The sequence below is a fragment of the Macrosteles quadrilineatus genome, unplaced genomic scaffold (genome assembly GCF_028750875.1).
Source record: "Macrosteles quadrilineatus isolate MER2022 unplaced genomic scaffold, UCM_ALF_1.0 Scaffold_2__2_contigs__length_208266976, whole genome shotgun sequence".
Classification (NCBI taxonomy): domain Eukaryota; kingdom Metazoa; phylum Arthropoda; class Insecta; order Hemiptera; family Cicadellidae; genus Macrosteles; species Macrosteles quadrilineatus.
This window is the reverse complement of record NW_026542595.1, coordinates 92,894,190-92,919,684: the sequence shown is the minus strand read 5'-3', so window position 1 is coordinate 92,919,684 and position 25,495 is coordinate 92,894,190. Positions and strand designations below refer to the sequence as shown.

The window sequence follows — 25,495 nt, the reverse complement described above, 5'->3', positions numbered from 1 at the left end:
TTCTATTTGTGGCAATAATAGTTAACAAAGATTCCGCAATTTTTCACATGAAAAATATTTTTTTACCCCCCTAACAGGGTAGGTGGTAGGGGGTGACTTATTTTTTTCAAATAGCAACCCCTATTGAGTGGCCCCTCATTTTGAAGAGTTTGTCAAAAGAAACACAATGACGCAAATCCGAGGTGAATATCTCACTCCTAGCCCAAATGGCGGATATTCCAAAATTTGATTTATTGTACGTGAAAAGCACCAATTTCACAAATAATGGAAAGAAATCTGTATTTTTAAAACCGAAATAGATAGAAATATTCTGTTTGTGGAATTGATTGTTGACATAGGTTCCGCAATTTTTTTAATCAACAATATTTTTTCAACCCCTTTAACAGGGTAGGGGGTGGGAGTGACTTATTTTTTTCAACAACAACCCCTATTGAGTGACCCCTCATTTTGAAGGGTTTGTTAAAAGAAAAAGAATGACGCAAACCCGAGGTAGATATTTCACCCCTAGCCTAAATGGTGGGTAATGAAAAATTTAATTTTTGTAAAAAAAAGCCCATTTTGGAATATCCGCCATGTTAGCTAGGAGTGAGATATTCACCTCGGATTTGCGTCATTGTGTTTCTTTTGACAACCCCTTCAAATGAGGGGTCACTCAATAGGGGTTGCTATTTGAAAAAAATAAGTCATCCCCTACCACCTACCCTGTTAGGGGGGTAAAAAAATATTTTTCATGTGAAAAATTGCGGAATCTTTGTTAACTATTATTGCCACAAATAGAATATTTCTATCTATTTCGGTTTTAAAAATACAGATTTGTTTCCATACTTAATTTACACACTGTATATAATTCTGTAAGACAAAATCTTTACCAGAAAATTTTGGACGTCTGGTAAGTCGCAGAAAAGTGGGAGGGGTTTTAAATTAAAGGTCTTGAACCCAGGAACTCGGGAAAAATAGCAGAATTTCCATAAAGTACCAGAAAACGAGATATAACGTAAAATGTTCTCCATAAGAATAGCATTAGAAGCCATTTTCTGCTAATTTTTGTTTACTTCATACAGCTGATCGTGATTTATCATCAAGCCAGTACGCAATGTTAACATTCGGGTTATACTTATTTGCCAGTAAGTTCAGCAATGTACTATATAAAACCAGGGATAACGTTACCTATAATAATTAAGACTTTTTAGTTACGTTATATAGAATATGGAAATATATGATTTTACAGTGAAACTTTTCAAACTTGTGTTTAACAAGAAATAACCACATTGAATAGATAATTAACGAGCTACCTTAATAAACCAGTATTTATTCACAACCAATTATATGTTTGCTGCCTTTATAGTGTGGCCTTGCTTTAGCAGAGTTAAATCTATGTAGTGATTCGAATGATTTTTTGAAAATAACATCAACAAAGACAAACAACAAACTGTTTTTTACACAAAAGATATGGCATATATACAGGGATATCTATTCTGACACATAGATAATATATTTCTTTGTTTGTTTAAATATTAGAATAATTTGTTTTATATTATTGAGCATTTTAGGGACTTATGTCTCTACAAGCCACTAGTTTCTACATAAATATTGTAAAATGTTTTATCCAGTTGCTGTAAACTACTATTATTTTAACAAAATATGGACATGGCTCAAAAGTGATAAAATGATTCTCAACAGATTTCATAATGAAACGTTATATTGCAAAACATGACATGATACAGAATAAAATCAATTTTAAAATCAGAAAAAAATATTGCAAATACTTCTTTTGGACAGTTCAGTAACTCCCAATAAACGTGTGTTGTTTAAAATACAATCAATTTAAAAATAACAGCTGTTTCATTAAAAAGTATTATTCACATGGCCAAAATGTAAACAAATCTGTGGAGGGATCTTTAAAAGGTTTCTGGGGCAGAGCCCTAAGCTAATTTACTTCGTTTTTCTTTTGATAACTCATCTACAGACAAAGACCTTTCTTAGGACACCTCTACAGTTTCTACGCCCAGCCGTTCTCTCAAATTAGTGGAGACAAAGTTTCCAATTAAATATTTAGATTCCCCCATGTTAATCTTATGGGAGAAAACCCAACTTTGATGGAAGATCCAGACCGAACTAATAAAGATTTCAAAAAAATAAAAACACTTTGTAAAACTACAGATAAGGGCCATTCTTTTGACACTTTAATCATACAAATCGGTCCAAAAATGAGGGAGGAGTTCTGTTCACAAAAATCGGGAAACACTTTTCATACGAACTGCGCCTCGCAGTTAAAACGCACCCTCGAAAGGGCGGGGGGGGGTCAACGTCCTAAGGTTGTTTAGGCCTAAATTAATATTTCGGTTGGAAATCAATAATTAATTACGTTATTAATATATGTCTCTGTTTGAAGTAAAGTAAAATATCAAATAATTTTTGATTTGTTATTTATACATATTTGAAATGATTATTACAGTACAAGTATTATTTTAATAACGTGCGAAAGTTCCGCATTGACCTATACCTAGACAATTTGAATCATAAAAGTACAGTACTAGGTTGACCGCAACTGTAGCCGTTGGGAGGCTCAAATCCTCCTAGAGGCTCAGAGCCTCCCAACGGCTACAGTTGCATCGTTGGAGGAGCCTTTATGATATCAATGGCATTTCCGGCATTTCCGCTCGGGTATTGTTGTATACTGCTGGAGAGATAGACAGCAATTGAGATAAGACTTGTTTGATTTGTTTCGGCTTCTTTAATGTATGAAATGTAAAAATACACAAATTTTCAATTACCTCCACCTATTGAACTAATGTATTATTATCAATTGCATGCACCCAACGTTTTTCGTTTTAAATCTTAAGTATTTATACTCTCCACATATTTATAATTTATTTTCTAGTTTTTAATGTGTTTGGATGTTAAATATATTAAGCATCTATATCAGATTAAGACAGAGGCATGTTATGGGAAATCTAAGGTTTATTTGAGTTTCTTTTCATATAATTATGTATTAGATTGAATGTATGGCCTACCTACTAACTATAAATATACCAATCTACTAGCAGAGTACCCGTCCTTCTTATGGGGTTGGCATATAAGTATAAAATGCTTATTGTAGTTATACCATATATAAAAGGAGTATAGACTATAATCAAGAGTTATACTCAAGCTTTGCGTATGCAATGGGCAGGACACAGTTTGATAAAATTTGCTTCTTTAAATTTACAGTTTACATAAACATAGCCATTAACTTATGTTCTACCACTTCACCTAAACAATAGAGAAAAAAATTATAAAAATCCACAAAATATCACAAATTATTCATGAAATTAGAAACGCAAAGATAACACAATCCTACTTTGACATTTCTCATTACTATCACAGTTTTTTTGCTGCTTAGTTCAAATGAGCTGTTCTCATAAATGCAAAATAAACGGTATCAGCAATTTGACACATACTTTCTCCCATTAGCTTGTCAACAACCTTTATCATAGGTAAGCGATGATAGTGGTAGGCCTATTTAATAGGTAAAATCTCAAAAGTTTCCATTATCCCATTACCCATTATCCATGATATTATATGGATTAGCCACTTTGCCGTTAATTAATGAATTAAAAACCATGACAGATACAAACCAAGTATGGCATGCGGATGACTCATCATGTCAAGAAAAACTTTATAATGTGATGAAATGGTGAGAGAAATTACAAGAAATTGGGCCTAAATATGGTTACTACCCACAAGCTCACAAAACCTGTTTGATTGTTGGATCTGAACCATCAACATTAGACCTATCCAACATATCAGGATTAAAGATTGTTACTGGGAGTAGTTATTTAGGAGGATTTATTGGATGTGACAAAACTGAAAAAGATGTCTTTATTAAAAAGAAGGTAGAAAAGTGGAATAGTCATTTGGTAAGTCTGGCGAATGTAGCTGAAAAATACCCACAATCTGAACACATTGTTGCCACAAAATCAATACAAGCTAAATGGATTTTTTTTTTCAAAGAGCTGTTGAAAGTGAAGACATTAATTTTCATCCAGTAAAAAACTCAATAGAAAAAAACCTATTTCCTGCTTTATTTGGCTCTCACCTAAACCAAGATGAACAAAAAATATTACATCTGCAAGTAAAAAATGGAGGAATTGGTTTAGTGGATCCTACCGCTCAGGGAAAAGCATTGTTCCGAGCTTCAAAGAGATGTTGTAAATTCATCATAGACTCCCTAAAAACTAAGAGGAAAATAAGAATGCAAGAACATGAAGAACATTTGATTATCACAAAAAAGGACTTGAAAGAGGAGAGAAGATTAGGAGAAGAAAACATTTTGAAATCGACTATTCAAAATTTTCCTCTAAAACAACAAAAAATTATCTTGCGAGGAGCAAATACTAAAGCGAAACACAGTGGATGGCTGTCATGCATTCCTCTGAAAAAACTTAACTTAGATCTTTCTCCACTGGAGTTCAGAGATGCTCTTGCATTAAGATATGGGAAAACTCCTATACACCTCCACTCTTCATGTGATGACTGTGGCAAAAACTTCAATATGGAACATCCCCTTAAATGTTGCACAGGTGGTTTGATAATAAGAAGACATAATGAGGTAAGGGATACCCTTGGAAGCTTGATGGAGCTAGCATGGGGAAACTGTGTTCGAGAACCAATGATCTCTGAGCAAGGGTCATTTGATACTCCAGCACTAAAAGCAGACTTTGCTTGTAGGGGTGTATGGGAGGTTCAGACGGAAGCATTATTTGATGTACGTGTCGTTGACACTGATGCTCCATCGTACTTGAACCTCCCATACGAAAAAGTGTTGGAGAATGCAGAAAGAGAGAAGAGCAAATATTTAACAATAACAGAAACCAGAAATGCATCTTCTACCCCACTAGTCACGTCTGTGGACGTAATGCTGGGCAAAGAGTTTCAGACCTTGCTCAGAGCAATGGCAGAACGCCTAACAGAAAAATGGAAGAAACCTTTTTGTGCGACAAGGGCCAGCAGCATGTGTCTAAGGAGGACAAGGAAGAAGTGGAGGACCCTTAGAGAGTTTGAAGATGGGGCTGGAGTACCAGTTATTTATTAATTTAAATAGCTAATGTTTTATTATTTTTCCATATCAAAATTTTGAATTATATTATTTAGTATTAAAAAAAATTACAGATGACTTAAATTAATTGATATATTTACATTCTTTCAAAATGTAAACATGGAAAATTTGGAAGGCCATGGGAAATGTGAAATTAAATGATATAATATTGCATTGTCATCCATTTGGGGAGCTATGTTTCAAATTTAAAGTCTCTAGCTCATCGGGAACTTTGTTTAAAATTAATATCAAAATTTGTAGGAAAGCGACTACCGAGCTAATAAAAACAAGCCCATGCCCATGGGGCGTAGCACAAGGGAAATATGAAAATTAAATAATATTGCATTGTCATCCATTTGTGAGCTATGTTTCAAGTTTCAAGTCTCTATAGCTCATTGGGAACTTAGTATAAAATTGATTGCAAAATTTGTACCAGACAAGAAAGCGAGCTAATAAAAAACGTTTTAATATATAATTCTGAGCAATTTACAGACAAAACTCTAATTTTATTTATGAAGATTTATTGTTTGTTTGTTTACTCTATTACTGAATTATTAATTATAATTATGAATCTTTGATTCTCAATTCAATCCTCATTACTGTATAGATGTTTGCATTACCACAAAGTTATTGGTTTTTGTTCTGTCACACTGTTCAATGCAAACACAAGGTTGCCTGCATATTCCAACCATGGTAAGTGTGTGTAACTTATTCAGTTATAGGCTAGTTTGACTAGCCAGAAAACCGGGCTGACACTAACAATGACAGGTTTTTACTTTCCTGACCCTATTTTCACAAGGTCAGTTTGTGTGATGTATTTTCCATGGTGGCTATTTCAGTGACATCCATATCCATGTTAATCAGACACAAGAACAAACACTGAAAATCTTCAAAAATATTGTTCAAAATGGTTCTTTGTGCTGGAAATATATAAACACCTTACCTACCCTATGTTAAAAAAATCTAAAATCGTATAACTCATTGAGCGAAGCTCTTATACGTTGACTCTTATGCATTTCGTAATATGCAATCTCCTCCTAGACGGCTGAAGTAATCATTTTCAAATTTTGCATGGTGATAAAGACCATATATATCGGTGAGTGCTAACAACTATATGGCGTTAACTAAAACTCTCTAAGGAATCCCCCCCACTGGCTCTAAAAATTTGTATGTAATCTTTATGGACGCAGTATTTGACACAAAAACAAAGACACAAGATCAGCTGTTGACTTATTAAAGGACTTAACTGAAACGGCTACTTTAAAAAAGGTCGTAGGTAAAAGGAATTACTGTAACTGTTATCACCGATATTAGAACAGAAACGGTATGGTTCATAAACATAAAAAATGATGTCACTAGCTTTTTATTATAATAATAGTTGTTTTATTACAAATCCAGTTATTTTATTATAATAAACCTTTTAATTGGAAGTCAACTATACTTTTTATACTAAATAAATTGTTGTTAATTTAATTCCCTCATCAGTAGATTGAAATATATATAAAAATAGTCACACAATGTCCACAAAATGTCAATATCAAGCAGCTGATTCGAATCCTACCTGGTTATTTCTAGTTATGTTTAATTTTTTTACTCCTATAATAAAAAGTGTTCCAATAGTTACATGAATAACGAAACCCGGTTCTTATAAAAAAAAGTTGACCCATAAATTGAACTAGGTATATGTTGCTTGAAATCGAGCAATCGCAAAGAAGTACATAAAGGAGTTATTTAAAAACAAATAACTTGTTTAAGAACAAATATAATTTATAAATTCCGATGAGTCTAAAAGAGTCAACTCAAAGATTACGTAACTAATGATAATACTCACAATGTAACTTACCAGTTCAACATAATCAACATTTCTAGTAAATATTTTATCATGTTTCAAAAGCTGATCTGGCTTTAGCATGGTGGAAGGAAAAAAACATAGGTGTGCTATTCCCGTCATATTCTGATGTCACTTGGATTGCAAACAAAAGATCACCTGATTATAACTGTCAAATTAGTATATGTATTTGTTTTGATTTGGTTGTTATTGTTATATCATTATTGTTTATAATGTGTGTTTTTATAAAAAAACATTAACAATCAAATCAAAACAATTACATACTAATTTGACAGTTACAATCAGGTGATCTTTTGTTTGCAATCCAAGTGACGTCAGAATATGACGGGAATAGCACACCTATGTTTTTTCCTTCCACCATAGGCTTTTAGTGTGTTGTAGAAATGTTTCCCACTTATAGCCACAATAGGTTGTCCATGTTGGTCTTTGTCAATGATAATGTAGTTTGCGTGGTATCACCCATTGTCGCCAGTACGTTTACAAATTTCAGTCTTTATTTTAATAGCACCAAATAACCATTAACTACCTGATTTTCTGCATAACCTCTCTGTCACAATTTTACAAATAACATATGTTCTTCTTCTCACTTTAAAATTCTGACAACAGCTGGAGTTTCATAACAATATTTGTTTCCCATGTTAATCTTATGGAGAAATACGAAACTTTAAAGGGCCCCAGGTCCTCACTCTCTAATTATTTCCCTAAAAAGAAAGTTTCTTGCACAACTTCACGTTATGCTCTTTCCAATGACACCAAAAACATGTCAATCGGTTCAGTAATTTCAGAGAAGTAATTGTCACAAAAACCTGCTTGCGTACCTATTTAATAAGTATAGATACAAAATTAGGTACATCAATCTCCTTAAAACCAAATCACAAATCCTTCAATCACTCAAAAGTCACAATAAATCATTAATAAAAACACAAACATAAGCTGTTATAAACTTTAGAATATTGCTATGCCTTTTTAATAGTGTGTCATCAAAATATATAAAAAAAACATTTCATTTCATATAATTTTATTCATTTCAGTACATCAATACAGGAATAGCAATCTGGAAATGATTAATTTACCAAGTATCGAAATATAAGAAAAGGTTTCTACTGACTTATACAATCCCCGCCCATAGAACAGGCACCCTGCTAGTTAAATATCAAGATATCTCTTTTTACCCAAGACAAGGTCAGTTAGTGAAAGTAATCATTTTAACAAAGATAATAATAGTTATTTGTGCAACTAGTGAGCAAAGTGATAAATTGACTCTCTCGAGAGAAATACTTACTCACGAGCCGTAGGCGAGTGAGGAATGGTTTCTCGAGTGAGGCAATTGCACTTTGCACTCGAGCTGCACATTATATTTTTCCTACAGTTACCATAAAACAAATAAATTGGTAAAGAAACGTAACATATTTTTACACAGAAGTGAACTTTTAATATGACATTTAATGATACAACAGTAAAACAGCTGACCAGCTGATTTACAGCCAGTGCTGCCAACGTATTTCGCGCACATACGACCTTGTCTGCATGTTACGCGCTCACTATTTTGTGCCTTCACGTTGCAAATCTGGAGTGAGACAAAGTAATTAGAGTGAGACAATGTTAACATTGTCTCACTGATGAGCGAATTGGCCACTTTGCTTTCTCAAATCAGTGAGAGAACATGTACATTGTTAGGTAACTGTAGGAAAACAGTATTTTTTTACCAGGCAGAAGTACAAACAAATATTAAAAATGTAAGAAAACATCTTCATAAAAACAATAAAATTATCTTAATTTAATAATCTAAATGAGAAAAAAATTTAAATACTGATGTTCAAAATAAATGTTAAACTAATCAACATAATAGATCTAAACTGATTTGTCTCCACTTCTTCAGCCTCCTCTCCCCCAACCTCCATGCCTCCATCGCCATCCACCCTGTCATCAGGCCTGGATATAACAGAACAAAAATTAATATTAAAAACAGTATTCTGAACAGAACAAGAGTCTTTTTATGCATACTTCTATCATTATTAAATGTACTCAGTGGCGTACTGAGGGGGGGGGGGAGGTTTGCACCAGGCCCCACACCAACATAGGCCTCCAAATCAGGGCCGTATTCCCCTGACGGTGGACACTGCGATTGCCAAGGGCTTCGGCCTGGGAAGGGGACTCACTTGGGGCCTCAAAAGAATGCTTTTTCTCTTGGAAAATTTTCCCACAATCTGTTAGAATTAGGGGGTACAATAATCCAAGTTTGTCTTGTATTCTCATGATAGCCGAAAGCATCTGCAAAGATTGCGTGATCGAAATTTACGACTACCAGCGCGTAGTCGTAAAATATAGCCTACATTTCCTAAAAAACAAAAGCAAATTTTTGGGCACATCTCCAGTTAAAATGCTGGTTAAATACTAGTAATTCAGGAGGGTTATGCGACATAGGCTTGGGGGCAATGGACACGGCCCTGGATTTATAAGTATTAAATTTAAGTAAAGGGCAAAACTTACCATTAGTTAGTTCTCTTCAATCTTAGACTTTACTTCGCCCCATCCTCCATCTCCTCTTCCTCTGACACCTCTCCCCTGTATTCTCCAATGTCGGAGGATATTAATTACAACGCCCCCATTTTACTGGTAGGCTTCAGTTCTGTACAGAAATATTGCAAAAAATAGTGTTATACAAATACTTTGAGTCCAACAAATAATACAAGTCTGTACACTCCTTTCTATATTTGTGATATTCAAATAGGTACAGATAATAGGAAAATGTTTGAGCAAATCTGGGTCAAGTTAGTATACAAATATTATAATTTGTAACAATAATTTGGTTTAGACAAAATAAATTGGTTTAACACGTTCGCTACCACAATTATATAAAATTTACGTTTGCATAAACTAGCGACGCAATTGTGCGTCGACTCGTTTCTCACAATAGACCACCGACGCATATTTGCGTCAGCTGATCATATTGAAATAGACTAACGACACACACTTGCGTCGGTGTTCAATGTTATTAATCAGCGTATTTCTTAGCAACGGTCTATTTTAAAGTCCTGATTTTATCGTATCAGTCTAGAGGGATATCTGCCGCAAATGTGCGTCGCTTGGTGTGTATGACGATTGGTTACGTCACACAACAGTTGGCAAAATTGTTGTTTACATTGTGCATTCCGCGACATCTCAGAACAGATGTAAACATTATAACCTTTGCAGTTTTGGCGAGTGTTTGGAGTTTCTTTATTTGTTTGAGTAAAAGCTTGAAACAACCAAATTTACAACGACGCTTAAACGTGCATGGCCAGGTCTATCGAAACAAAAATGTAGGTAATCTTTTTATCTGGATTTTATTAAATAGACTGACCGACGCATATATGCGGCGTTTTAAAATTTGCTCAAAACGATAAATAAAAACAATATTTTTTGCTTACTAATTCACTTAAGGTCAATATGAAGTCAATTAGTCCATTCAAACGATATTTCTCTTTTGGTCTGTTGGCAATGTTATTCCTATATCACTTGGTCTGTAAGCAACGTCATGAAAAAGATCATTCCTTTTGGTCTGTAGGAGTGACCGGACCGACGCATATGAGCGTCGCTCGGTAGCGAACGTGTTCAACATTAATTCTTTGTTATTTCCCAATTTGCAAAAATGCAAGCTCTAGCCTAATTAATACATTTTCAAACAACATGTTTTGAGATGTAATCCAAATGCATTTTAAGTAGGGGCCTAGTTTTGAATGTTTATAAAAAAACTATAAATTTGCATAAAGATTAATAATTATCCTTATGTTCCACCAAAAACTATTAATAATAGTTTATTTGTGTAGGTAACTAGTGGGCGAAGTGGCACTTTGCTACACATGAGAGAAATGTTTACGCACGAGCCGTAGGCGAGTGTGGAAAGTTTGTCGAGTGCAGCAATGGCAGTTTGCACTTGTGTTACACATTATATTTTCCCTACAGTTACCATAAAACATATAAATAATTAGTTGTTCAAACTCTGTTCAACACAAAATGCAAATGATTCATGTCGATAATATGGAACCCACCCAAATATGGACAGTAGGCCCTCCGGATAACACTTACCAAAGTACCGATTTGAACTTTGAATAACTTAGTTAACAAACATAGCCTAGAATCTATTACAAAGGGGAAAGAATGTTGACTCACCTCACTTAAGTTATGGTTAGACCAAGGAACATTATCACGGCAGTATGGTAATTGCCTCCAGGGTCCACAACTCTGGTCTCTCTTTCTCTCTCATCTGCTGTGATGTCGATGGCAATGTCGTCCAGAAAGGTTAGTCCTCTTAACTTGTTGGTTCAAGACAATATTTAAAATAGAGACCAATTTGGGTTCAGGTCAAATTACAGCCTTTGCTCCAGGATCATCTATAAAATTAACATTGATGTCATCAGCAATGAATGATATAATCCAAGTCTAGTCTTACACCAAATACAAACAGCTCTAGAATATTTTACAGCTCTTAAGTTTACGTCCTACACTCATTCCAATGAATATATTTCTTTAATACTTTCTTTCTTATTACTTGGCGACCATACAAAGTAGGTATTTTAAGCCAAGTACGAATGGAAATGAGTGTAGGATCAGGATGAGTGGCGCGATCTTGTAGTCTTGTTAGTGACTAAGGCCGACATTCAAAGATTCAAAGATTTACAGGGTGACTGCCGGGAACCGGACGAATTTGCAACAGCTGTTACATTGTTGCTACACGTGCTAGGGAGATTGAGGTTATGTCATTGTTTTGAGTGAGCTTTACCATTTTAGTCACGATAGATCAGTGGTCAGTTCAGCATCGTGTTTTGCATATGACACATTTATTAAAAATGGCGAATCCGTTATCAAAACACAGCGTGGCTTCCGACGCCACTTTAATATTGCGCGGAATGACACGGTTCTAAGCCGAAATACATTGCTAAGATGGGTGCAAAAGTTCAGAACAACAGGAACATTATCAAAGAAAAAGCCACCCGGTCCAGCAAGAACAGTGAGAACACCAGACAAGATCGCCATAGTGAGAATTGCTTTGATGAGGAGCCCGGGTCGCTCTGCACGAAGACACGCACAAGAGCTACGCATGCGCTTCATGCTTTAAAATCAGATACAGGTGGTACAGCAACTGAAAAAGAGGGACTATGGACAAAGAGAAGATTTCACAGTACGTATGCAGGTGTTGTTTACTGATAATCCTGATGTAATCATGTTAATGAGCGACGAAGCTCACTTCCGCCTAAACGGTTCAGTGAACAAACAAAACTTACGATATTGGGCTCCTGAAAATCCATGTAACTTTCATGAAAAACCACTCCACTCTCCAAAAGTAACGGTTTGGTGTGCTGTAGGCCACTTTGGGATAATTGGTCCGTATTTTTTTTGAGGAAAATGGAGTCACAGTGACAGTGAATTATGCACGCTATGTTCACATGTTGGAAACATATCTCAAGCCACAACTTCGGAGGCGAGGAATAAACGTGAAAAATGTTTACTTCCAACAAGATGGGGCCACAGCGCATACTGCCGCTGCATCGATGTGAGTTGTGAAGAACACGTTCCCTGGCAAGTTGATTTCACGTTTTGGTGACGTGCCGTGGCCGCCATGGTCACCAGATCTGTCGCCCTGTGACTATTTCTTATGGGGGTATTTGAAAGCTCGTGTCATGTTCACAAACCACGAACATTATTGCAGCTAAAAGATGCAATCACCGAAGAGGTGAATTTGATTGGACAAGACATGTTGATGAGAGTGCGTAATGATTTTCTCCAGAGGTTGGAAACCTGTATCCAGGTTAACGGCCATCAGATGCATGATATCATCTTCAAGAAATAAACCCAAACTAGGATAAAAGGTTCCATAAAACATATGTTTTTTGAAATGGTATGTTTTTACCAATATATATTCAACAATTAAATAATTTTACTATATAAAATAAGGGTGTACTATTCATTTAAAAAACGTCCGGTTCCCGGCAGTCACCCTGTATTTACCATTAAATATTTACAAAATACAATAGGCTTCGTCATGCTTATATCTAGAACAGTGCAAATCACAAATCACATGCAAGTGCTTAACAAACTTACATAAGAATGACAAACAATATAAATAAGACACCTGATTTGGAAAAATATAAATATGAAACCTGATTTGGTCCGGATGGAAGGTACAGCAGTTAGGGGTTTAATAGGGCAGAAGAGGTGTTGAGGTTGGTGTTGTAAAATTCATTAGTGTGGTAAAAAGGATGCAGAATGAGCCAAGACTTCATGACCTGAGTGAATCTTGGAAGGGGAAGGTTTCTGACGGTGACAGGCAGCTTGTTAAAAAAACGTATACCTGAAACAGGAAAAGATTTCAAAGTTTTTTCAAGCCTAGTTCTGGGATAGAAAACAAATTTCTATTTGACCTTGTATTATGCTCATGAACCTCACCAACGGATGTAAATAAACCATTTCTTTCCTTTATAGCAACAACACAATGAAATATGTATAGACTATATACAGTTAGGACCCCTTTCTCTATGAAAAGAGGCCTGCCATGATCAAGCCAACTAGCACCTGAAATGACTCTAATTGCTTCCTTCTGCAGCAATAAAATTTTACTTACACTTGGACAATGTCCCCATAAGATGATTCCGTAAGTGACATGGCTTTGAAAGAAGGCAAAGAAAGCCTGTCGTACAAAGCTGTTTGGAAGCTCAGTAGCAAGCCTCCTTAACAAACATATAACTCTACTAAGCTTACTACATAGTTGATCAATATGAGCGTCCCAAGACAATTTGGGGTCAATTGTGAACCCTAACAACTTTACTGGTTCACTGATTTCAGAACTGTTGCAAAGACTAAAAACTATTTCCTGGGTCTTAGAATTATTGAGTGAGAGCTTATTATCAATAAACCATTGTGAAGCATTACTAAACAATTCTCTTGTTGAAGTTACAGCTGCCTGCCAACTGGTGTTACTAGATACAAGTGTTGTGTCATCTGCAAAGAGCAGGACACCATCCCCAACTCTGTGGTACAAGTCATTAATTGATACAATGAAAAGAAGTGGCCCCAGTATAGAGCCCTGGGGAACTCCGTGTTTTACATGAACAGGGGTAGACATTCTACCGTCCCAGCTAACAACCTGATGACGATTGTCAAGATATGATTCAATCAATCTGAGTGCACCACCCTCTAGTCCATACTTCTCTAGTTTCTCGAGCAAGATTTTGTGCTGAACGCAATCGAATGCACGAGATAAATCACATAGAATTGCCGAAGCAGATTGCTTGGTTTCAAAAGCATTGATAATTACTTGAACAAACTCTTCGACAGCCATTGAGGTTGATTTCGCTCTGCGAAAACCAAATTGGGCCGGTACTAGAAGGTGTTGCTGCTCAAAATAATTATAGAGCTGACTGAACATAATAGATTCAAAAACTTTGGCTAGTACAGGAATCAAGGATATTGGCCTATAACTAGCTACCTCATTCAAAAGTCCTTTTTTGTAAATGGGCACGGTCCTTGACATTTTAAGTACCTGAGGAAAAACTCCCTCCAAAAAACATGCATTTAATAGATACGTCAAAATTGGGGCAATTACATGTATAACCCGTTTTAACAAATTGGGGGTCAAGTCGTAAATATCTTTACTGTCAGATGCTTTAAAACTATGAACAGTATTAACAATATCAAGTGAATTTACATGATTCCACTCAAAGTGAGTAGCTACAGCTGGAATATCATTTGCAATGTCACACAGGTTAAGGTTGGATCTAGGTACATTTTCCAGAATGGAATCCACCGAGTCTACAAAGTATTGATTGAAATCATCTGCTGTAGCAAAGCTGGAATCAGCAGATGGACGTCTTGACCTGTTCCTGTTGATCAGGCTCCAGGCAGCTTTGCAAGGGTTAGATGCTTCAGAGATAAACAGAACATTCGCATTTATCTTAGCTTCCTTTAGTTTTTTGCGGTAGTCTCTCCTCAGATTACGCAACAAAGGTAATAGATGAAGTTCGGTAGCAGCGAGGTCGCTAACAAGGACAATGAAACCTCTTAGCCTAGCAAGCTCCGGAGTAAACCAGTTCTTTACTTTGGGGGAGTTACTCAATGGTTTATTATGAGGTTTCTTAGGTTTTATGTTCTTGACCTTTTTTGGGAAATATATTTCAAAAGCTTCTTGAAATTTCTCAAAAAAAAGAGAAAAAGCATCATTTGCTGTTAGAGTCTTTACTACATCAAACCAAGACCCAACATGCGTAGTAAGATAAAGAGAAAAAAGTTCAATTGCATACTCATTGACTTCTCGGTAGGAAACACTTTTAGGAACTAGGCCTATATCTAATTCATGGTTAGACTGTCTATTCAGAAAAGCAGTAAGAAAAATATGCTTGTGATCAGCAATCTGATCATCACTGACCACAACCTCATAGTCCCACTTATTGAGGTTAGTAATAAAAGAGTCTAAAGATGCTTTACCTCTGGTAGGCAAAATCACTGAACTGTAGCAGTTAAAAGTTCTCAAAATATTCAGGAACTCGGGTGATTTATTCTTAGAACTGAGCAGGTCTATGTTGTGGTCAGTACCAATCAAAACAAACATGCCTAAAGTCAATATATAGGTTAGACACTTATCAAGTAGTTCAAAAAACCTACCCACATCACCATTTGGTGATCTGTACATGGCCAACACAATTAGGGAAAGGCCTTGGAACAACACACCTGAAAACTCAGCATGAAAGTCCTCACAGTACTCGCCGAGATCAAGTGGTTTACAGAAAGGCTTAAGCCTATGGTCTATGTACACTGCGGAGCCGCCACTACAAGATTGTCTACAGAAGTAAGCAGCAAGCTCCATATTACCCAAAAAACTGAAAGAATCAATCTCACTATTTGTGAGCTGATGCTCACATATACACATGATATCAATGTTATTTTCAGAGCAAAGAATCTCTAGTTCAAGTGTTTTGTTTCTTAAGCACTGAATATTAATTCCACAGAGTTTGAGGTTATGTAGGCTATTCACTGGTACATTAGGCCCTTCAGATAAAAAGTTGTTATTATCTAGGACTGAGGGCTCTGTTTCCCTAAAAAAGTCCTACTGTGTACAGTGAGACCTCTTTTAGGGACGTATTTCCTTATCAGTGTCCCTTCAGGCCAAAATTCAGCCTTCCACACTGTATCAAAATCTCCAAGTGACACACCTACCTTGAATGAAGCATATGTAGGGTATTTAGTTTCTAGTTTTTCACACTCAAGGTTATCGACACCGCCTTTCTTTACAAAATTTTCAAAGGATTCTTTAGTGACATCGGGTTGAACTCTTGAGACAAATAACCACACTTTTTTTTAAACAATTTTTAGGCCTTCATCTTCCGATGAGTCACCTTTACTCTTTGTACCAATCAAGGGCCTATTGCCTTCTGATGTCTTCTTTTTCACTGAAGGATTCTTTACAGCATCTGCAAAATTTTTCCTGAGGCTAGGCTGTTCACCACCTAAGCCTACCTTATTATTTTTGCGCCGGCTGTTGGGATAAGCAAAGCCAAAGCCTGCACTGTCAGATTTCAAAGGGTTACGACTGTGAATGTTGGGGTTATTACCGGTAGATTGCTCTACTTCCTCATCCCCATTGTCTTTAGAACAGTTGTTATTCTCATTCGATTTAATCAACAAATTTGATTCTTGACTAAGCATAGGCCCAGAACAGGTTTCAGCAGAACCCTGTTTTTGAGTTTTTACAATACCATCAAGTTTGTTATTAAGTTCAAGACATTCCTTAGACACAGCTGTTAATTAATAGCCCATACAGCTAATGGCAACTAAGGGACCTACAGTTCATAGTGGAATCCGAACCACATTATTGCCTTGGTCTATAGCCTATACGAATTGGTCTAATTATCAGGATAGTACTGCGGATAGTCGTAGTACTCACTCAAGCGGACGTTAATCCACACCAGGGAGTATCGCATCCACAGTGCATGCCTATAAATATCCACAATTCGTGACCTCCTAGTAGCTGGATTACAGGACGACGCCACCCGTCCCAGTCATATTGATTATTTCATTCGATAAACTTAGGCCTATATCAATTTTGGGTAATGTTAGGGTGAAACCTAACCTAACTAACGGAATGAAGTATTCAAAATATTAAATAGTCTAACTTATGTACTCATATCGGGTACAGTTTCTTAACTGGTCTATGCTAATATTGATTGAAACTATCGAATTGAAAATATTGATTAGTAATCGATATTTTTAAATACATCTATTGCAAAATAAAACTATCATAACCTAACCTAACCAACCAAACTTGCTGATGGTGAAAAAATCGCATGAAGGTTTACTAATCGAAACGATAGTTGCAATCGATATTAGCATAGCCCAGTTAAGAAACTGTACCCTTAATATCTTTCATTTGAATGAATAAAGGACATAATAAACTAAAGTGCAGCCGCATATTTTTACATAGGCCTAAACAAATTCTTAAAGTTGACACTGGCCACTGGGTCAATGGGAATAAGAGACAATCCTAATAGCCTAGGGATATGCCTATTCAAACATTTGCTACAATATTGCTTGATGATTCAGAATTAGCCTACGAATAAGCTGTATCTTAAGTTCTTGTTGGTGACTTACCTAAAGTGTCTGTTATCATGTTGATTAGCCTACATAACCTACCTATACAAATTATTTCACATTGTTTCCCTTAAAAACTATTGTTTGTAGCACACGAGTCACCAATTTTCCTGTAAGCAAGGAAAGAAATAAAAAAAGATAAATATTTACAATATAAAAGTAATAACTTAATGCTTGCTTAGTCAAAATGGCCAGCTTATCATTTATTCATTGTCCGTCGGAATTCGGAATTGAATTAAATATTGCGATTTGCGATTGCGACTCGTGAGTTGAGGAACTGAACGATGAATTAGAACAACTCCTTTTCAAGAGTAGCTCCGAAGAACGGGAGCTTGTCGATATACTGGGACTATTTCAGTGTCGACATAGTGAAACTATTTCATTGTCGACAATATGGGATGTCGACAATTTGTGGTGTCGATCATTTGCGACGTCGGTTATTTGGGATGTCGGTTAAGTGGGAATATTCCAGTGTCGACAAACTGGGAATAATTCAGTTTCGATCAATTTCTACGGTTGTCGATATTATGGAACCCACCCACCACAGTTTATTCACTTTATCCTTTAAGAAATGTGTGTAAAAACAATGGTTCAGTACGATGTAACACTTGACCATGTGAAAAGTGCGCAATATTATATTATTTTCATAACTTGTTCATCTCCTGTTTACAGTTGCAGACGATCATTCATGTTTTCACAACCTGACTTAAAAATTGATCTGATGAGTACTCCTCACATTTCACTTTTAAACTGTTACTGTATAGTGTAAAAGTTGGTCAACCATTGGAAGCACCTTCTAGGAATAAATCAAAGGCTTAGGGGTCAACATTTTGAAGCCATAATCGAAATATCCTTTTAATTACCATTTTGTGCTGCGCTAGATCTTAAGCTTTTAAAAGACACCTCAATCGTAAAAATCAGTGAAGTAGGTCGGGTTGAAAAGGACTGTTACAACTTATTGAATTATAAATATGGATAATGTTAAAACAGACATCGACATATCGCATGTTTACTACTGGATATAAGAAGGTAAAGCAATTTATAAAATCAATTATACAACACAATGAATATTGGCCGATACGCGGCAGAGCTGACCAATGGGGGTAGATTTCCGGGGGTAGATGTCCGGGGGTAGATGTCTGGGGGTAGATGTCCGGGGGTAGATGTCCGGGGGTAGATTTCCAGTCGCGGGCTGTTTCTCGAACGTGTATAAGCCCCGCCCCTCGTGACGTCAAAATGACGTAGGCGTTTTTTCATGGGGGTAAATATCCGGGGGTAGAAATCCGCTACCCCTCTTTGGGTCACATGCGCACAAGCACAAGCAACTGTGTTCACACTGGGCTACTTTACACGCCTACTCGCTCAAAAGCTGGCGAGTTGGCGTGTAAAGTAGCGGCAGTGTCAACTTTTTCCAGAGCTTTTTTACAAGCAGCTTTTGAACGAGTACGTCGTTCACACTGAGCTATTTTACTAGCTGCGTGTAAAAAAGCCGACGTGTAGCTTGTAAGCTCGCCCCGTGTGAACGGGGCTTAAGTAAGCTACTGGTACTGGTATAACCTTATCAGAATATTTGTTTACTAGGCTACTAAGTTAGTGAGCTTTCTGGACGGCCCTGCTTTCTGTCAAGTAAATCTAGCATTTTCCTTTAAACTAAGTAGCCTACTAACCAACAGAACAGTCAGAGTTGCGAGAAGATAAATTATTTTGAACTACAAGACTAAAACCGGGCTTAACTTACCTAGTTTTGAAATGAGAATTTTTTTAGAATAGGATAGGCTAGGAGTAGGACATTGGACGGATTGGTCACTGGGCTAGTGGGTTAGGGCTATAAAAAACGACTCCTGTTTGAATGTAGAAATAGATTTTCAATTAAAATTGTTTTGGTTTAGAACACTATATGTTTTATATTAAATATTTTAATGGATTTATAATCATTAATGGTTAGGGTTCACTTACTCTACGAATCATTGACACAATGAGCCTCCAAATATGTAATTCTTAAAACACATGGCTCACTTACTCTACAAATCATAGTCTATACGAGCTTCGTAAATAATATTGAAGGTTCACTTGCACTACAGGCTCGTATACTATACGAGCCGATCAAAAATATCAAATAAATGAAGAGGGTTCACTTACTCTACAGATCATAGTGCCTATGAGCCAAGCGTATGAATTCTTGAATAATTCAGGAATAAGCTCGTATAGTATACGAGCCAAAATACTGAATTTAAATAAATTACAGGAGTAGGCTCGTATACTATACGAGCCTATTTCATGATAACTATTACACAAATAGAAGACGGCTCACTTACTCTACAGTTCATTGGCACAATGATCTGTAGAGTAAGTGAACCCTCTACAAATATTAGAAGGCTCACTTACTCTACGGTTCATTTAGCTACTCGTCGCGCGGTTTGCAGCGCATCGTTGCAGGCGTGTATGGTAAACCAATACCGCAGTTCTGCCGGCGTGAAAGAGAGCTTGTTATGTTAATGCATTGTTGAATTTTTAACTTGTGTACTCGTTGCTAGAAATCAAGCAATTATCAAGTACCGGTATTACAGGAGCTATTTTAGGAGTTATTACAGACTTAATTTTCAATTAATTAAAAAGACTCACGTAAAAGCTTATGCAACTAATGGAATTACTTACTGTGTTATGAACATTTCTATATAATTAAAGTTGTAAATATTTTAAAATTGTTTAGAAGATTGCCTTTTTAGTGTTTTCTACAAACGTGTCTCAACTTTGTAACGTTATTTCCAAGATCAATTATCTTCTATTTAGTGGAATTGGCCTTAAGAGGAGACCCAAAATAAAAATTCATCATTGTTACAAAAGTCATGGTTTATTTAAAATAAAACAGTTTCTTCTAAACACTTTCAAAACCAAACCCAAAATCAAACTGAAATTTATTTACTTCCATTAGTTTTCTTTAAATATAAAAAATCAACAAATTTAAAACATTCGGCTAATATTTTTTATGGGACATTTTAAAACCATTAATCACTGGTACACACTTGAGCCCTGTGAACAAACAAACCCGTTCCTAGCTTATCTTTCTACAATACAAATACATATTTCTTTAATGTTTCAAACTTCTTTAAATTGAAAAGCTAAACAATTGAATTAAAATCCTTCGAAATTAAATTAGGTTACATTAATTTCTTCCTGAATGAAATAAAATTTACAATTGCTAAACTTTTCTAGAAACTTTAAAAACTTTACTTTAATTAGCATTTATTATTTTTAGATCCAAATTTAACTCTATTAAATAAGTTCTAAAAGAATAAAAAAGGTGCATTTTATATTTACATCTTTTACTAATTGAAAGAAAAGTTAAATATCTAATAAGAAAACATCTATGGTCTTTCTTGTTATTACAATAATTAGCAGAGAGGGAGGGATAAAAGTGAATGAATTAAAATAACATAAAAAATAAAATAAACTTACTACTCATTGAGTAGGCTGCAGAAAATTCACCCCAGGTCTGGACACTGTACATCTACACTCTAGAACTAACAACCCCACATGGAAGCAGCTCCCTTATATAAGATATCTCAGTTCTGGAACCTTCTACCCCTACTCTGGCCAGCACATGCACTGGACCAGGTGATAAGGAAGCTTCCAGAGCTTTCTTATCAAGAAGTCTTGCTACTGCAGGCTACTCTTGACTATTGTAAATGTAAAACTTTAATTTCAAATCATTACAACAAAAAATAAAATAAAAATTATTTTCTCAAATTTCTATATGAAACTAAACCATGTTACAACTTAAACACATAGCCGCAATAATGTTAATGTGCATGAGCATTTTCGCCAATGATAATGTACCAATGTCGACCGTACCAATGTCTAAACTTTACTTTCAAATGGATTTGTTGTTAAATTTTTTTATATTTATACATCATACATAATTTAAATGTTTTTACGTGACAAAATAACGAAATATAACAAGCTAGATTACATGCAATATAATTTAGGCTTGAGCTAATCGAAAACTGTAGTTTTCGCATACTTGTCTTAACTTACAGATTCAATTACATCCTTTGTTTACCAAACAAGATATTTACATTTATTGAAAAAATAACACTTAGACAGATCAATAATTGTAAATTACGATGACAACTGCATTTACATAACAATCATTATACAAAGAAGTATGTTTTTGTGACAAAGAGGTCAAATAGAAATTTCTTTTAGAACTATATAATTTATAAAGACCGGCCTTTTACAGTAATATGGTTTACAGTACTTATTAATTGCGCAGTTGTTAAATGCCCTTATAAACATATGAAAAATAAAAATTTAAATTATTAAATCATTTTCTTTACAAACTCATGAACAATACAAAACGTTCGCTGACCCCTCATAGAAATGAAAAGTAAAGATGATCGCAAGATCTCAAGTTCAAGTCACGTTCTCATGGGCAAAGACCTGGCTGAGAACAAGCCAGGCATAGATTGAATTTCGATTTTAATGAATAAAGTGTAAAAAAAATGGCCTGATCTGTAGTTTTGCAAAGTGTTTTTAAATTTTTGAAATCTTTATTAGTTTGGGCAGGATTATTCATCAAAGTTAGGTTTTCTCCCATAAGATTAACATGGAGGAATCTAAATATTTAATTGGAAACTTTGTGTCCACTAATTCGAGAGAACGGCTGGGCGTAGAAACTTGGTAGAGGTGTCCAAATAAAGGTTTTGGTCTGTAGATGAGTTATCAAAAGAAAAACTAAGTAAATTCCCTTAGGGCTCTGCCCCAGAAGCCGTTAAAGATCCCTCCACAGATTTGTTTACATTTTGGTCATGTGGATAATACTTTTTAATGAAACAGCTGTTAATTTTTAAACTGTATTTTAAACAACACACATTTATTAGGAGTTACTGAACTGTCCAAAAGAAGTATTTGCAATGTTATTTTCTGTTTGTAATCTATATATATAATACGCTAAGCCGATTTTTGTGAACAGAACTCCTCCCTCATTTTTGGACCGATTTTGATGATTAAAGTGTCAAAAGAATTGCCCGATCTGTAGTTTTGCAAAGTGTTTTTGGTTTTTTGATATCTTTATTAGTTTGGACAGGATCTTCCATCAAAGTTGGATTTTCTCCCATAAGATTAACATGGGGGAATCTAAATATTTAATTGGAAACTTTGTCTCCACTAATTTGAGAGAACGGCTGGGCGTAGAAACTTGGTAGAGGTGTCCAAAGAAAGGTCTTGGTCTGTAGATGAGTTATCAAAAGAAAAACTAAGTAAATTCGCTTAGGGCCCTGCCCTAGAAGCCTTTAAAGATCCCTCCACACATTTGTTTACATTTTAGCCATGTGGATAATACTTTTTAATAAAACAGCTGTTAATTTTAAAATTGTATTTTAAGCAACACACATTTATTGGGAGTTACTGAATAGTCCAAAAGAAGTATTTTCAATGTTATTTTCTGATTTTAAAATTGATTTTCTTCTATATCATGTCATGTGTTGCATTATAAAGCTCCATTTCGAAATCAGTGAAAAATCCTTTTATCACAATAACTCTAACAATTGTTTCTTATTGAACTATCTTATATCTATTTCCGGGTTGGTGTCTGGCTTTTTCACACCTTTTCCCTATATTTTATCATATTATTCTAGAAAGATCATGAAGATGATGAAGATCGTAGGTTCATGAGATTATTGTCATACATGCTTTCAATCATTGGAAAAATTCTTCGATTGTGTAATACAATACAAAATAATACAAGTGCAGAAGGGCACGGTGCCCATTTGTGCCGTGTCCATATTTTTTTGAATATAGCAACTGGATAAAACATTTTTCAATATTTATGTAGAAATATGTGCATGATTTAGAAAGTCGTTAAGCTGGAAAACTGCAATATACTGCAGACTTTTCAAAGAGGGTACTTTGATGTATTCATTCAGCTTAGTGAAAACATAACATTTTTGAAAATAACACCCCATTTTGGCTGTAAAAATTGCCCAATGAGTAAATACTATTTAAGCAGCTACTGGCATGACAGAAAGGTCTCTTTTTAAACTAGATCACATCATCTTTTATAAGATACAATGATTAACAATGCATGTTAACGTCAATATTTACGTAACAACCAATTTACATTATTTTTGCTTTTTGGAAATGCCACATTACTATGTCATTCGCATTATTTGTTGCCGATAAAGCTGCACGACCATATCAATGAGGAGGCCCCTAACAGTTCAAGAATAAAAGCCAACTTCACTTCAAGTATATTCCACTACACCTAACATTTTATTGACAACTTTATGTAACTGATAAGGCTGAGACAACTATCTGACATCACCCATGTCAAGGAATTCCAGCTTTAACAGTAAACCCACAACCAATTTCTCAAAACTGTGCTAGAGGGTTATTCATGGGCACAAAAGTACGATATGAACTGACACAACAAAGGAAAAATCAAACTTACACTGTAACGGATATCTATACCTCCCTTTGAAGTTAGAACGAGTCTTCCCAACAAACAGATTTTTTTTTCAAATAAAATCAAAGATTAATCTGCATTACACTGATGAAACCACGGAAGTGTTTAACTACAAAAGATCCACCAATACTGTTTTAATACTATTCAAAGGTTCTTCCAAAGGAAGAGATACCAGATAGCATACTAACAACTCCGATGACGTACAGTATGGGAAATATTTTATTCATTGAATGATCAACCATATTTGGTATCTAACGCAATTAATATCATTATTGTTTTTACACTTATTAATGTTTAAACAATGCTAAATGCTCAAAATATGTACAATTTCACTCAATTCATTGCAGTTAGATGAATTAGCTTGAGCTTGTTCGTCAATGATGTTGTGGATGTACTTGACTGCAACTGTCTCCTGTTCGCAGACGACTTGAAGATTTTTAGAACTGTTCGCTCTAGTGAGGACTGCCTTCGACTTCAGCAATGTCTTCGGCGTGTTGAAGATTGGTGCACCGATAACTGCATGAGGCTCAACGTTAAAAAGTGTGTGGTGGTTACATATAGTAGAGCTAGAAGGCCTGTGGATTATAATTACTGCCTAAGCAACCTGCCCCTCGCTAGAAGTGACAACATTCGAGATCTGGGTGTTGTACTGTCTGCGGATCTGAGTTTCTCACGCCATATTGAGGAAATTTATTCTAAGGCCACCAGGATATTGGGACTCATCATGAGATCCTCTAGATGTGGTCTGAGTATAGAGGCGCTTCGCACACTGTACATTTCTTTGGTGAGGTCAAGACTTGAATATTGTAGCTCTATATGGTCACCCCACCAACAGTGCTACATTGATCGTCTGGAGAGTGTCCAGTGCCGATTTCTACGTCTTATTGGGTGTAGGATGGGTTACATGTACCGGGATGTACCTACCCAGGACATCAGAAGGTTTCTTGGACTTGATACCCTGGCCAAGAGGAGGGAAATCAGTGATGCCATGTTCCTGTTCAAGATACTAAATGGACGAATCAACTGTCCTGATCTGCTTGCGCTGATTGACCTGCATGTTTCCCCACCTAGATCCACTCGTTCCAATGTGCTGTTTGCTCGCCAACACTGCTCCACGAACTATGAACTTTATAGCCCTCTGCCTAGACTGCATCGACTCGGCAATCGGCTCTGTCATTATGTGGACTTCTTTGACTGCTGTCCACGGGTTGTCAAGAGGATTGCGTCTTCGGTTCTTGAGGAACAGTAATCTCGTTCTGCTGTGATTTAATTGTACAGGTCTTGTGTAATAATTTAATTCTCTGTCAATGCTTCCTTATCAATGCTCCCTAGTCATTATTGCCGTCTGTCACTAGTTTATTGATATTGCTTGTACTATTGATGTAGTTTTATCTCTCTTGTTATCTAGTTGCATGTTTTCTTGTAGTATTTTATCGACTGTTATTGTTTCCAAATTTCTATTTATTGTTATGCTTGCTATTCAACT

The 25,495-nt window shown here is 35.7% G+C and overlaps 1 protein-coding gene and 1 long non-coding RNA gene across 2 annotated transcripts; one reads left to right on the top strand and one right to left on the bottom strand.

Moving 5' to 3' along the window:
- Positions 1-7,927: 7,927 nt before the first annotated feature.
- Positions 7,928-11,556, bottom strand: LOC128986478 (uncharacterized). The gene is made up of 3 exons (XR_008490128.1): positions 11,079-11,556; positions 9,417-9,555; positions 7,928-8,858 (listed from the first exon to the last, which is right to left on the bottom strand). It is a non-coding gene; the product is annotated as an uncharacterized LOC128986478 (long non-coding RNA).
- Positions 11,557-24,529: 12,973 nt separating this feature from the next.
- Positions 24,530-25,258, top strand: LOC128984590 (uncharacterized). The gene has a single exon (XM_054403928.1). The coding sequence runs from the start codon at positions 24,530-24,532 to the stop codon at positions 25,256-25,258; it is 729 nt and encodes a 242-aa protein (XP_054259903.1).
- Positions 25,259-25,495: the final 237 nt, after the last annotated feature.